We start from the raw sequence: 13591 nt of genomic DNA, 5'->3' as shown, positions 1-13591 counted from the left end.
AGTGCCTCCCCCCTTCTCACCCGCTGCTCCTGCCATTCTCCCCAGATCCGCCCGCCATGCCGCCGAAGAAGTATGCGCCCCCTCGCCTATCGAGCAGTGCATCGCCGACGCCAAGAGCAACGCCACCAAGAGGGAGGAGAAATCCGGTGTGAGGTGGTCGGCGTTGATGACGAAGCAGGACGTCAAGCTCGACCTTCTCAAGACCAACGTCGCCGCGAAGAAGAGTAACACCGACCTAGCATTCTTGATGGGGGCAGACATGTCGACGATGGACGAGCAGGTGAAGGTGTGGTACCTGGCAGAGCGCGGCCTCATCTTGAACCAGATGTTGGGACCGGCGGCGACCACCGCCCCTACGCCCACGACTATGTCAACGCCGACGCCGAGCTCGAGCACTGAAGCCGAACCCACGCCCATGCCGACGCCGACCTTGGCCAGCCCTACGACAGAGGAGCCTGTCGTTTGATGAGCTCCATGTCTATGGTTCCTACCCTTTTGATCTCCGGACTTTGGCTATGTTCGATCGCCGACCTGTGGCATGATGATCGCTGAACTTGTGGCGTTTTTTGGTAGCGGGAAAGATAACTTCGAATTTTTGTGCGTTTGGGGGGCGAAACCTAGGGGCGCGGCTGGAAACTCGATCGCCCCCAGGCCGGAAAAACCGCCGGCGCAAACGCCAAAAGGCCTTCACCGGGTGCGCTGGGGGGCCAAACAGCCGGAGATGCTCTAACTATACCTATGGAAAGAATTAGTGTTAGCACAATTTTAAGAAACCCGCGTTGTTCCGCACCACAAGGGAAAACACAGCATGCCGACAATGAACCGCTGACAATTTCTTGAAGGATGTCGGAAGGATATAAAAATCCATTCATCATAAAGGGGAGCACAATACTAAAAACAAACTAAAAGAATAAACATAGATTTCTGTTCCCCATTTTCAAGAGCAAAGGTGATGCAACTGATCAAAATCCTGAACCAATGTCGCCATCTGCTGCAGTTGTTAGTTCTGCCTCCTACCAGTGGGTCAGCTTGGATTTTATTTATGATTATGTCATATGACCGGCACCAGTACCGCCAACGACAAACCCTGAAGAACAAGTGGGTGTCGTTAGTGGCAGACGTCAACCATTTGCCAACGTTTGGGTCTCGTGTGACCTGTAGTGGCAAGCAAGGTAATGATGGCATGGTGTACCACTCACCATCCTTAACTTGCACAAAGAATTCACACTCACTAAATGTAACACAGCAGTCATTATATCATTAAACCCCTGGTCTATTTTTAGCTTATTTATCACAGTCTATTAGTATAATACAAGTCTCAGCTCTAACTATAGCTATGGAAATAATTAGTGTTAGCAGTAGCACCATTTTAAGAAGCCTGTGTTGTTCCGCACCAAAAGGAAAAAACACAGCATGCCGACAATGAACCGCTACCAATTTCTTGAAGGATGTCAGAAGGATATAAAAGTTCATTCATCATAAAGGGGAACAACATACTAAAAAACAAAGTGAAAGAATAAGCATAGATTTTTTTTTCCATTTTCAAGCGCAAAGGTGACGCAACTGATCAAAAACATGAACCAATGCTGCGACAGCTGCCAGTTGTTAGTTGTGCGTCCTACCAATGGGTCAGCTTGGATTTTATTTATGCTTATGTCATGACCGGCACCAGTACCGCCAATGACAAACCCGAAGAACAAGTGGGTGTCGGTAGTAGCAGAGGTTAACAATTTGCTGATGTTTGTGTTTCGTGTGACCTGTAGTGGCGTGTGTTATATCCGATTATTTAGCAGGTGGATATGAATCGTAAGGGAAGGATATATAACTCCTGTTGTCTTTGCTCTCAAGAAATGAAAGAGAAATTTGTTTTTTTCCTTAGTTGCTCTCTCTTCCCTCTCAACTCTGCTGTTCCGCTGTATTTTTTGCCTTGCTTCTGTATCTTGCGATCTGCGTCGCAAGGACTTTACAGACTACTGTTGTCAACAAACGGCTTTACTCAACAAACTCTTTATCTCTATTGTTGATCTGTATAAATATTAAGATGTGCACATTTTACTGAGATGTGGTTCTTTTGCTTGCTTCAAGCTGTTGCTGTCAGTGCCTTGTTCGGACTGGTCTTATGGGTTGGAGCATTGGATGGTGCACCTTTTCTGTGTGCTTCGTCACCAAGAGGGATTTTCCGTTTTTTATGTTTATATAGCAAGCTTTTTGTGTTAGCTTTCTGCTGCACAGAACTTCTAGTCTGTAAGAACTTCTCGGGGTTTCCCATAATGGAAAATGGAGGCCCTCCTATTTCTAAAAATAAGAAAATAAAATACCTATCTTTTGCCAAAACTTCTGTGTGTACGTCTGGTATACTCCTGACCCAACATGGGTCCCTGACTGCAATAGTTAATATTTGATTGATGAATAAAAGGAGCCATTTTCAACTGAAGGGTGGGACAAGAATGCACAAAGTTTGATATACCTGAATCTCATACAGATTACTTTTGTTACTTATTCGATAATACATATATCTTAACATAAACTATAGGCCCAGTCTTCCATGGAGTGCTTAATGATGTATGGGTGGACTTGTATGCGCATACATATTACCTGCAGTTAATTTGGCAAGCTTAATCTATGTTACCGAAATAGATGTTCATTGCTGTGTAGTGAAAGCCATGTGAGTGTTTGCTGATGTACAGTAGGATACAACTTACCTTGTTGTCTGTATTTAATTCTTATTAATAATATCTTATCAGCCTCCATGTTGTCATTGCAGGGTGGTGATTTGAGATACTGCCAGAAGTGTTCTCATTATAAACCTCCTCGCGCGCATCATTGTCGTGTCTGCAAGAGATGTATTCTGAAAATGGTGCTGATTATTGACTATGATTCGTGTGGCACTTTTCTATTGCGTGGCTCTTATTCGCATTTGTGCTAATTTTTTATGCAGGATCACCACTGTATTTGGATTAACAATTGTGTTGGGCATGAGAATTACAAAATTTTCCTCGTCTTTGTGTTGTATGCTGCAACCGCAAGCTTCTATTCTTTGGTACTTTAATATCCTTGATTTACTTTAGTGAGTATGCTTGTGTTGTGATTGACCATGAGAAGATTCAAATTTATGTCAGGCTCTGATGATTGGAGGCGTAGTGCATAGTGTGCCTACAGATGAACAATCAGGAATTGATTCTCCAAGAAAATCGTTAGTAAGTGAATTGAAAAAGTCATTTCAGTTTTCAGCATATAAAATGCTGGCAGATAAAACATTCTTCTAGATAACTAACACAAGAATGTAAAAAATGTGCAGGTTATTTGTGGCGTCTTTGTGGGTGTAATGACTTTGGCGTTGTCTATCCTCTTGGTCTGGCATGTTTACCTCATCTTACATAATAAGACTACTATTGAGGTTTGAAAAATAGGATCCCTTCGCTTTGAGGACTTAATTGTTTGCCTATCTATAATGGTAGCTATGGTTTGCAGTACCATGAAGGAGTTAGGGCAATGTGGTTGGCAGAAAAGGCTGGAAATCTTTACCATCATCCATATGATCTCGGTGTCTATCATAATATTGTTTCGGTAAGAACTCTTTCCATCACTTCTCTTTTACACATACCGCAAACACTTCAGCACTCAAGTATGTTTACCATGCAATGGTGCAAATGCCTTGTCAGTAACTTTGTTAATAGCCTCTCTAAGTCCATGACTGCGCTTTCTACCTGTCCATTCAAACGGTGTAAATGCAGTATTCCAGAAAAAAAAAGTTAACAAAAATAAAGACACCATTTATATCTGCAAATTTGGCAAGAAAAATTCAGACCACTATTACATCTTGCTATCTCTTATGTCCAGCATGGTTTATATGGAATTTTTCATATTAACCTTTTTTTTGCGAATATTATTAACCTTTTATTTAGTGTGGAATATGCATATTTTTGCACAATTTTTTGGTACTGCTAATATTCTCATACAGTACATAACTATGAATATTTCAATCTTTTTCGAAATGTGCAAGTGGACACACTTGATAGTGGGGGCATGCTCGCGCGTTCCTAAAATATGGACTTGGTTTTTTCTTACTAAACGCCAGTTCAGAATGCTTCTTAATATGTAAATTTATCTTTTAAAAGTATAACAGGAACCATGGGGCATCAGTTTTCTCAACTCTTTCCCCTATGACAGGTCCTAGGCCCCAACATGCTATGCTGGTTCTGCCCTGTATCGAGGAACATAGGCGACGGCGTTCGTTTCCGCACATCGTATGATATTCCGCTATCGACACCACCATCCAAAGCAGAAAAGCATCTGGCAATGTCTTGAGCTCTTGCATTGAGAGCGTATATTGTGGGATCAAATCTGTGAATCATGCCGCAAGTGTAAGGTACATAGCGAGGGCTGAGGAGCTTCAAGAGTAGTTCCTCCAGGCCCCAGGGATGTATCTGGAGTTAGAAACCCTAATCTAGCTAGTTATTCCATTATACTTTTTGGCCAGCTTGATGAGAAGAATCACCGATGGGCCTCAATAGATCTGGAGTGGCCTGGCTCGCCTGTACTCATACAAAAAGTCTGAACTGAAGAGTCAAAGACTGCTCTGTTGTAAAGTACGTGCCTGTAGTGTCGTTTACCCTGAAGTCCGTATATTGCGTTTTTGTGTCAGAGAGAGTTAAGGGACAAATGTCCTATTTACTCAATATGTATAGAGCTGTTGTGTTATAGATGTTGAATCCGTTAAATCTGTTTACAAAATGTGTGTATACGTGCTGCTACGCATGCTTGTGACCAGGGACAGGGTTTTTCCTGGTCAGACTGGAAAGCAGGCCAATTTTTCTGAAACTTATGCAGCATGTGACGCATGAGAAGCTGCGATGGATAAATTTGGAGGTTTCAAATTCAATTTAGGAGCTGTTTCCCTTGTTGGCCGAAGGCTGCTATGATCATCGAACCGAAGTAGAACTGAGCTCAAATGCGAGCATAAGAGGACTGCCTCAAAGGACGTCTTTTGTGAACATATGCATCTTCTTATTCTGTAGTTTTTACAGCCAGATGAGGCAATGAGAAAAATTATTCCAAGCCCTCACCGGCGGATTTACGCAAGGACAGGTAGCGGACTTTGTTTTAGCAGTGAATACAGCAACCAAGATGATTAAAATTACAGATATTTTTTGAAATACCAATCGTCTGAAACCAAGCCTAATTGCTTATTATTTCTACTCGTCTGTTACAGGGGTAGTAACAGTGAATGCAAAAAGAGAAGCATGGCAAGAAAGCTGATGGAGGCTCTGAATCTAGACCACTTTCACCTTCCTCTCTTCCTCTCTTGCGACTCGCACTCGCAGTTTGCGGCCCCACCAAACCTGCGGACATCAAAATCAAAACATGAAAAATGTGTCAACGACATATTACTCCATTGGGGCAATAAAAATGTTGCTTGGAAATTAGCATCACATCTGCGATGCCGATCGTCCTAGTAAAACCAAATCTGCTTCATCTGTACATACAACAAATGACAGGAAACCAACCGGACTATGCCCTGACTGACCTGCTTGTTAAGGTGCCAAATGGCATTCTCCGATTCCTGCCGCGTCGCCATCGCGACGAAACCGAACGGGGAGCGCCCGGCTTCTCTTCCGCGGTGGTAAACAACTTTAGCACCGACCACTTCACCATAGTCACTGAACAGCTGCTTTAGGTTAGAGTTGCTCACTTTCCAGGGAAGATTGTCCACATAGATCTTGAACGAAGAAGATACTGGTCGACTGGGATGGGGGGACGGTGTTTCTTCTGTCCGGGCACCTCTGGTAGCAGCTGTCTTGTACACAGTCAGGGGCCTGCCGTCCATCTCCTGCATGTTCAGATTAAAGGTAAGTCAGCAAAGCATGAAATTCTCTACATTCTTAAGCATAGCAATTACACGTGACACTGGCCTCGAGAAGTAATAACAACCGCAAGAAGAAAATTATGTCACACATTGCATGATCTAGTATACAAATTGGCAGAATGAGGATATGTATTAGGTTGGGCTTCAGATTAAGGAGTTCCATAAATCAGAAATCAAGGGCACTGTCATGAAAATGATTAACTTTGTATGTAAACCAGAAACCAGTACCACAACACATCACCACTGGATCCTATTACATGAAAGGTGTGCAAATGCAAACAGGGGAAGACATTCCAGCCATACTGCAATCATATGCTTGCTCAACTATGAGCACATGAGCTGCAGCTACGACAAAAGAATAGGCCCCTTTTTAACTTGAGGAGAGTAGCCGCACCAAGTTACCATTTATAAAACATACTCACACGGCGATTGTACATCTCCACAGCCTTCTTGGCCTCCTCAGCAGTACTCATGGTGACAAACCCATATCCACGGCTCTCGCCTGTTTCCCTGTCATAAATGATCTGCACAGACACAAAGTAGAAACTGTGGTTCAGAACAAAGAAAACCCATACATGTCTTAATAACTTTATTGTCTAACCGCCTATCAATAACACTGATGAGACAATTATTTGAGAGTTTATTAAGAAGCTAGAAATGAAAGAGTATAATGACCAAACCAAGTGGCTAGAAATGAATACGTAACGATCTTGCAATCAACCCGCATATCCACACAGCACAAACATCGGTCGAAACAAGATCATACAGGTAGATCTGCAACATAAAGATATCACACAAGCTCACAAAGCAGCCAATTACTATTAGATTCCAGCAGCTTCACCCTATAGATTTCAACAATGTACATGACCAATAACAACAGGGGGAGTACAGAACTGCGTGTCTTGCTACCAGTAGTTGCAGGACCATATTTAGTCGTGCATACACTACTCATGAATCAGGAATATGAGGCACTATTTTCATATATCGGTTACCGGGCAAGGACAATGAAGAGCTAAGAATGCTCACCTCAGAGAACACGACAATGCCGACATCCTTGAAGAGCAGGACAAGGTCCTTCTCGTCAATGTCATACGGTAGGTTCCCAATGCACACCGTGGCCTCCTCGTCCGTCTCGGAGTACCCCTCTGGTGTGTATTCCTCGTAATATTCCTGCTGTCTTGGGGATGGCGTTGTTTGGTACACAACATTCAGGCGTTCCTCCGGATAAGATGCTGGCACACTTTTGCACTTAAATGCCTGCCTCAGTATTTTCCACTTTGTTTCCTTGTCAGTGGCATGGCAATGATCATCATTCAAGAGCCCTTTGCCCCAGTACTTGCATGGAGCTGGAGCATCACATACAAAACAGTAGCACTGCATTTGGAAAACAGTAATTTAATCACATTGTGGAGGCTCAACTGTCTACTCTGCTACGATAATCTTTGTAACCATATTGCGAACAGAATCAAGGACATGGAGTAAAAATGCTTGCTACTTACCATGCTGCAATGCTTTGTGTGAGAAGTGGTGCTGAAGGGCAACTCGGAACATGAATGGCGCAAGTGAGGGAAGTCCTTGCATGCTATCTGCAGAAGCATAGCATGTAAATGTAACTGTAATTGGACTGATAAAGGAATGCTACCACAGGTAAACTGGTGTAGTATAATTCCTTCAGAAAAGCTCTAATTCCTCATGTCTGTCGAATACAACATGAACTGAAACCGCAGAGATTCATAGACAGTAAGGACAGGTAGTCAAGGAACCATATTATGTGCTTGATCAGACAATTTATTTCCTACTCCCTCGGTCCGAGAAAGCTTGTCTCAAGCTTGTCCATCAAATGGATGTATCTAGCACTAATTTGGTGTTAGATACATCCATTTAGGGACAAGCTTTTTTGGACGGAGGGAGTATTTGCAACTTGAATAGTCTAATTTTTGGAAAACCCAATTATGAACCTTCGATGAAAAATTATGATATTTGAATCAACAAGTATGTTATGATGCAACTTCAACGAATCAGATATTGTTTGAATCAGAAAGTATGTTCTTAGCTGTAAACCAAATTTCCAATCGATTCTAAAGCCACAAATTTCACGAAAATTGTGTTATTTGAATCAGATGGTATCTGAGTCCCAACTTTGACGGATTTGACAAAGTTTTCAGCTGTAACCAAAATTCCCAATCGATTCTAAAGCAACAAATACAAATGACCGATGAAATCAGCAGTCTGATCATCTCTTCACGCAGCCTTCAACATAACAAGTTACAGCTTGTATGCTACCCACCAAATGCAAGCAGATGCTCTTGTAAGGATCAAAATGAAAGGGAACAAGCCAATACACTTATACTGTTATACACACCTCGCCTTTCACCGCAACGATCTCCACCTCGCCCGGCAGGCCATCCCCCCTACTCCTCCCCTTCGCACCCGCAACCGCAACCGGCTTATCCGGGTCGCCGTCCAGAACTACGCAGTCATCACCCTCGCAGTCGCCGTCGTTGCCGGCGCGAACGGCACGGGACCTACCTTTATGCCTCCGCGGTGCTGGCACCGCCGAGTCCCCGAGCTTCGCGGCCCATCCCAGGGGGACGGGCGAGCGAGCCGACCTACCGGAGAGCACCTCCTCCTCCTCGTCGGAGCTGCTGATCACCACCACCTCCCGCGGCGCCGGCCCCATCCGCGAGAACTCTGACAAACCCCGACCCGAGGAACGCAATGCTGCTGGCTCCACCGTGGGTGGATTGGATCGGTCGTGGCTCACGGCCGCCGGCTGTGGGTCTCGGTTCTACCGCCGGGAGGGAGGGATGGAACAGAGTGGGAAGGAGCAGAGCACGCACGGCGAGTTCGGCAGCGGGGCCGGCCTGGCTGGACGGGGAAAGTGAAGGAAGGCGGCGCGGCAACCGTTCGCGATTGCGCAAGATGTGGGTCTCGCTGGCAGTCCGGGCCCGTTTGCTTTCGCCTTTTTTTTTTAGCATCAGTACAGACACAAGCGCTCATATACACGCGCATACACTCACCCCTATGAACACACACACGTACACCCTATCCCTATGAGCACCTCCGAGAGACTGAGCCGGCATATCATCTTAGGGCATGTACAATGGTGCTATCTTAGGAGTGCCACGTAGGATAGATGATGAGGTGGAGGAGAAAGAACTCATAAGAAAAGGTTTGTCTTCTCTTATTTAAGAGAAGACAAGAGGTGATCTCTTAGCACAATATGTCTCACCACATTTTTAGGAATTGCTAGTTATTGAAGATAAGACTAAGAGATGACTCATTGTAGAAAAATTTTGTTGTCATCTCTAAATCACATGCAAGATTTAAGATAAGACTATCTTATCAATCATTGTACATGCAGTTAAGATTTACGAAGTCACCGTAGGCGCCTCGTCGTCGACGGGAACGTCTCCTCCCACTGAAAGCGCATCGCCGGAAATTCTGAAATAAATCCAGGAATAATGCGAGCACCAGGATTTGAACCCTGGTGGGTTGGGGATACCACTGTCCACCTAACCAACTCAATCACAAGTTGATTCGCCCGTTTGCTTTCGCCTGCCCGCTCCGGTTTTTTAAATTTTGAATTTTCGTACGTACGGCACAGGGTACTATACTAGTACTACTACGCACGATGTACTACACGGACAGAGTGGCAGATATCTGTGCGTATCCTCGGTGTGCATGCATCTCCAAGGCGCACACTATCCGTTTGTGGACCGTGTCCAGACATTTCCGTGGACACGATACGGGGAGCCTATCATTCAACTATATACCTCAAATTTAGTGGCAGAGTTTTTTTTAAGACTAGACTCACACCTCGTTCTATCAATAGCTTAACGGAAATATTCAATGCATTCGAACCAAACAATCACTGACCAAACTAGGAGATAAGAAAGGGAAGTGAGCGAGTTGGAGCATTAGTAGGAAACCCACCATGGATGCTTGCCAAACGTGACATCTACTACGGGGCAAAAACCTACTAACACCACTCAACATTTACAATACGAGAAGAACCAGGTCTCGGGAAGCAAAAGACCATATAGAATCACCTCAGTAGGCATCAGACCTCCGCATGAAGCAAGGAAATATAAAGCAAGGCATAACAACATCATCCGCGCTACACAGCATAGGCCTCGGTGATAAGGAGCCTACCCCGAGAGCCGAGCGATCTGCCAAGGGCAAAGCCACCTGCATCCAACCATATACCTCAAATGAAGTGGCGGAGCTACGTAGCCAAAGCTGGGCGGACCGGTATGAAGGAAGAACATTATTTTTTTCGTCATGACCCAATTTACTTCAATCCCGCACTATATTTGCTCTTGGATAGTTAGGCCATGGCCCATTTTCGTCACAAGTAGCTCTGCCAGTGCTCGAATGTCCGTCTTTATTGCAATAGTCTTCCATCAAATATCAACACCCTTGAACCAAACATGGTAGCAACGGTCACATTTTACATGGATAACTTTCTATTGGTGCGGCAAGTTGCTCGAAAGATCAATGCTAGGAAGAGTGCAGGAGTGTTCTTGAAGCTTGATATCACTCATGCTTTTGATTCACAATCGTGGCCATTTTTGTTTGAAGTCCTGTGTGCCAAGGGCTTTGGGCAACGCCTGGCTTAGGTGGGTGGCAATCCTGTTGCAGCTAGCCGCCACAAAGGTGCTTGTGAATGGTGTTCCGAGAAGGGGAATTGGGCATGCACGTGGACTACGTCAGGGAGACCCCATCTCCCCGATGTTGTTCGTCATTGTGATGGAAGTTCTGATAGCGCTTATAAGTAAAGCAATGGATGAAGGAATTCTTAGCTCGTACCGAGGAATCACTGCAAACAGTGCCTCTCCATCTACGTGGATAACGTAGCGTTTTTTGTTCGACCCTCCGCGGCGGACCTCAGCTTTGTCACATCTGTTTTGGAAGCTTTTGGAGGAGCCTGAGGCCTGTGAGTCAACTGCAACAAGTCCTTGATGATTCCGATCAGGGGTGACCAACACGACCAAGCGAGGGGTGGAAGACTTGTTACATTGCACGATTGGATATCTTGGGTTACAATTGGCCATCAAGCATCTAACAAAGGTTGAGTGTCTGCCTATGCTCGATCAAGTTCAGCACTTCATACGGCTGGGCAGCGAGGCCTCATTTGGCGACCGAGGAGGCTTGCGTTGGTGAAGTTGGTTGTTGTTGCTAGACTGGTGCACCATCTGCTCGTAATGGATGCACCCGTTTAGATTTTTGATGATAGGTCGTGCCAATGGTGGGCAGTATTTGGTAGCATGGGATACCATATGTCAGCCAACCAGCTATGAAGGGCTTAGGGTTAAACCCTTGAAGTTGCATTCGCTCGCATTCTGAGTGAGGTGGGAATGGATTCGGTGTACGGACCCACAGTAGAGGCCATGGCAAGGCATGTCGATGATGGTGGACTTGGATGCCCGACTGGTGTTCGGTAGTTTGGTGAGGATCATTGTGGGCAAAGGGGACAACATGCTTTTCTGGAGAGACTGGTGGATTCATGGTTTCTCCATCAAAGACATTGCTCCACTTCTTGTTGATCTGGTCGGCACAAAGGTTGTGAACACTTGAACAATAGATCAAGCTCCGATGGATGAACAATGGACACTGGGCATCGGCCCGAGCGACTCCTTCATGGCCCTGCTATAGGTCATGCATCTTCGGCACGCCATTGCCATGGTGCATAGAGATACTGTTGTTCCCTATGCTTTTGCTTGGCCAACTTCGGCCAATGGAGTTTATACAGCCAATCCCACATATCAACACTTGTGCCACGGTCTATGATGGTGCAAAATACCATCAGATCCCTCGGTGTGGCTCCAAGCGCAGTTGGAAGTCTGAGATAGGAGATCACACGAGGGTTTTACCTAGGTCCGGGCCTTCGTAGAGTAATACACTACATGTTGCTTCCTTTGATTATTCATGATGGAGGGATACCTCGTGCGGGGGGTTATAATGGTGTTTGATGTTGCTACTGAGAGTTTCTGTATGAGATTAAATCATTTTGAAGGTTCCCTGGCCTCCCCTCATAGAGACGATGGAGACCTATGGTTTACAGGGGTGTGGATGTGATCTCCTCCCCCACCGCCCTTGTCTTGTAGGGCAAGAAGGTCTCTGGCGCCCTCATAGGGTTCCCCTTTAGCCTTGGGCCTGGTGGATCCCTGGTTGGTTTAGAGGTCGTGCTCCTATGGATGAGCTACCCTCGGTGTATGACACCGCCAGTCCGACTCGATCGCCATTCGCGAGCTGCATCTGGCGGAGTTGGGGCCCTTTAAAGTGCAAAATCTTTGCCTGGCTTGCTTTTCAATGCCGGTTGTGGACCTCCGATAGGCATGCACATCACGGGCTTCAAGACCTCCTTCCCGCTTGTTACACTTGCCTATAGGAAGAGGAAACGTTGACCACATCGTGACACAATGTGTATTTGCAAGGGAGGTGTGGTATAGGAGTTTCGATTTTGTTGCAGCTAAGCGTTGGCTGCCTGACCACTAAGAATACATTCACCGAATGGTGGACTTGATCCAGGAAGCTATTTAGGAGACATGATAGGCGTGGATTCGTCACCCTGGTCATCGAGACAACGTGGGCGCTCTGGAAACAAAGGAACACTAGAGTGTTCGATCGGCCCCACCAACTCAGGAGGCATGTAGACTTATCCCTTCAAATTCCAAATGAGAGCAAAGATTGGAAACTTGCAGGTGTTGTAGGTGGTCTAGATCATTTTGTGAAGAGTTAGCTTAGGTTCTTGGTGTGCGTGTGGGCGACCCAACGATCGATGTCCGTATCCTTCATTAGCCTCATGTAACTACTTTGCTCTAATTTATAAAAATAGCACATATGCCCGTGCGTTGCAACGGGGGAGATATTTTTCGAGAAGCAACGAGAGAGATAAATTATGTGTTCACGAGAAACGGTATCCACAATGATAGGGCGACAGAGCGAAGAGTTGTGGTCTTCTCGCAAGTCATGTTTGTCCCGTGAGATGTTGATAGTGGTGGCATTAGTCGGCATGGCGGCGACCACCCAACTCGTGTTTTTTTCCTTCGGGTTCACCTCCGTGTCGGGGTTGTGGTTGTCTCCTCATTTTGTAGCTGCGCGGCGATCTTCAGGGCACGGTTGCTTTGACCACTCTCTCCTACGACAACGTAACCAGATGAATTACTAATTGCAATGCATAAATCCTGTTTTATTAGCATAATCCACGCATAACCAGACAACCCCTTCTTTATCAGGGTTTATTCTCTTTAATTATTTCAGCGCTCACGTGCCCACAGTTCTTCTTAATTAGAGCAACCCGGCATATTCTCTTTTATTGGCGCGTGCCCACAATATATTTCAATTATAGCCAACAAGCATATTCTCTTTTATCGTCAAATAGTGCGTGGGACGCACAACAGTTCACATCTAGGCCAGCCCATTTGGCAGGTACCAAAACGACCTATGTTTATAAGGCACGATATAAATTAAAAAAAAATGACGTGTTGAAGTATCGAACTCGCGACCTCAAAAACTCGACCACGGGCTGCTAGCTACTCGAATAAATGGGTCCTGCTAACCAACGTCCAGCCCGGATGTTTAAGAGTATGCTGCAGCGTCAGATTCAAAACAGTTTTTTTTTTAAATTTTCCAAAAATAAAATAATATTTATGAATTGCCAAATATTTTTTGAAACATGAACAATTCTTGAAACCCAGAATAGTTTTCAAAAATACGAAC

At 45.2% G+C, this 13591-nt stretch overlaps 2 protein-coding genes across 2 annotated transcripts in view; one reads left to right on the top strand and one right to left on the bottom strand.

Annotated features, from left to right (window-relative positions):
* LOC119269561 (probable protein S-acyltransferase 16) overlaps positions 1-4712 on the top strand; it is a 6173-nt gene extending 1461 nt beyond the window's left edge. The window contains exons 2-7 of the mRNA XM_037551417.1: positions 2765-2857; positions 2939-3040; positions 3120-3197; positions 3299-3397; positions 3472-3567; positions 4171-4712. Coding sequence (XP_037407314.1) covers positions 2765-2857; positions 2939-3040; positions 3120-3197; positions 3299-3397; positions 3472-3567; positions 4171-4308 — 606 coding nt within the window. The 3' untranslated portion in view covers positions 4309-4712. The remainder of the gene's footprint in view (positions 1-2764; positions 2858-2938; positions 3041-3119; positions 3198-3298; positions 3398-3471; positions 3568-4170) is intronic.
* A 312-nt stretch (positions 4713-5024) lies between these two features.
* On the bottom strand, positions 5025-8727 carry LOC119272299 (31 kDa ribonucleoprotein, chloroplastic-like). Its single transcript, XM_037553813.1, has 6 exons — positions 8229-8727; positions 7366-7452; positions 6893-7240; positions 6289-6390; positions 5528-5830; positions 5025-5342 (listed from the first exon to the last, which is right to left on the bottom strand). Exons 1-6 carry the CDS (start codon positions 8544-8546, stop codon positions 5274-5276), a joined length of 1227 nt encoding a protein of 408 aa, XP_037409710.1. The 5' UTR covers positions 8547-8727; the 3' UTR covers positions 5025-5273.
* Positions 8728-13591: the final 4864 nt, after the last annotated feature.

The sequence above is a fragment of the Triticum dicoccoides genome, chromosome 3A, assembly GCF_002162155.2.
Source record: "Triticum dicoccoides isolate Atlit2015 ecotype Zavitan chromosome 3A, WEW_v2.0, whole genome shotgun sequence".
Classification (NCBI taxonomy): domain Eukaryota; kingdom Viridiplantae; phylum Streptophyta; class Magnoliopsida; order Poales; family Poaceae; genus Triticum; species Triticum dicoccoides.
The sequence above is the reverse complement of the archived record's forward strand: the minus strand, read 5'-3'. Positions and strand labels throughout refer to the sequence as shown.

What these genes read in the sequence shown, in the direction of transcription:
- LOC119272299 (XM_037553813.1), bottom strand. Translation starts at nt 8,546, where the DNA reads ATGGGGCCGGCGCCGCGGGAGGTGGTGGTGATCAGCAGCTCCGACGAG. An exon ending in TCGTTGCGGTGAAAGGCGAG is followed by an intron (nt 7,453 to 8,228) that starts GTGTGTATAACA and finishes ATGCTTCTGCAG; the next exon opens with ATAGCATGCAAGGACTTCCC. An exon ending in TTTGGCACCTTAACAAGCAG is followed by an intron (nt 5,343 to 5,527) that starts GTCAGTCAGGGC and finishes TGATGTCCGCAG; the next exon opens with GTTTGGTGGGGCCGCAAACT.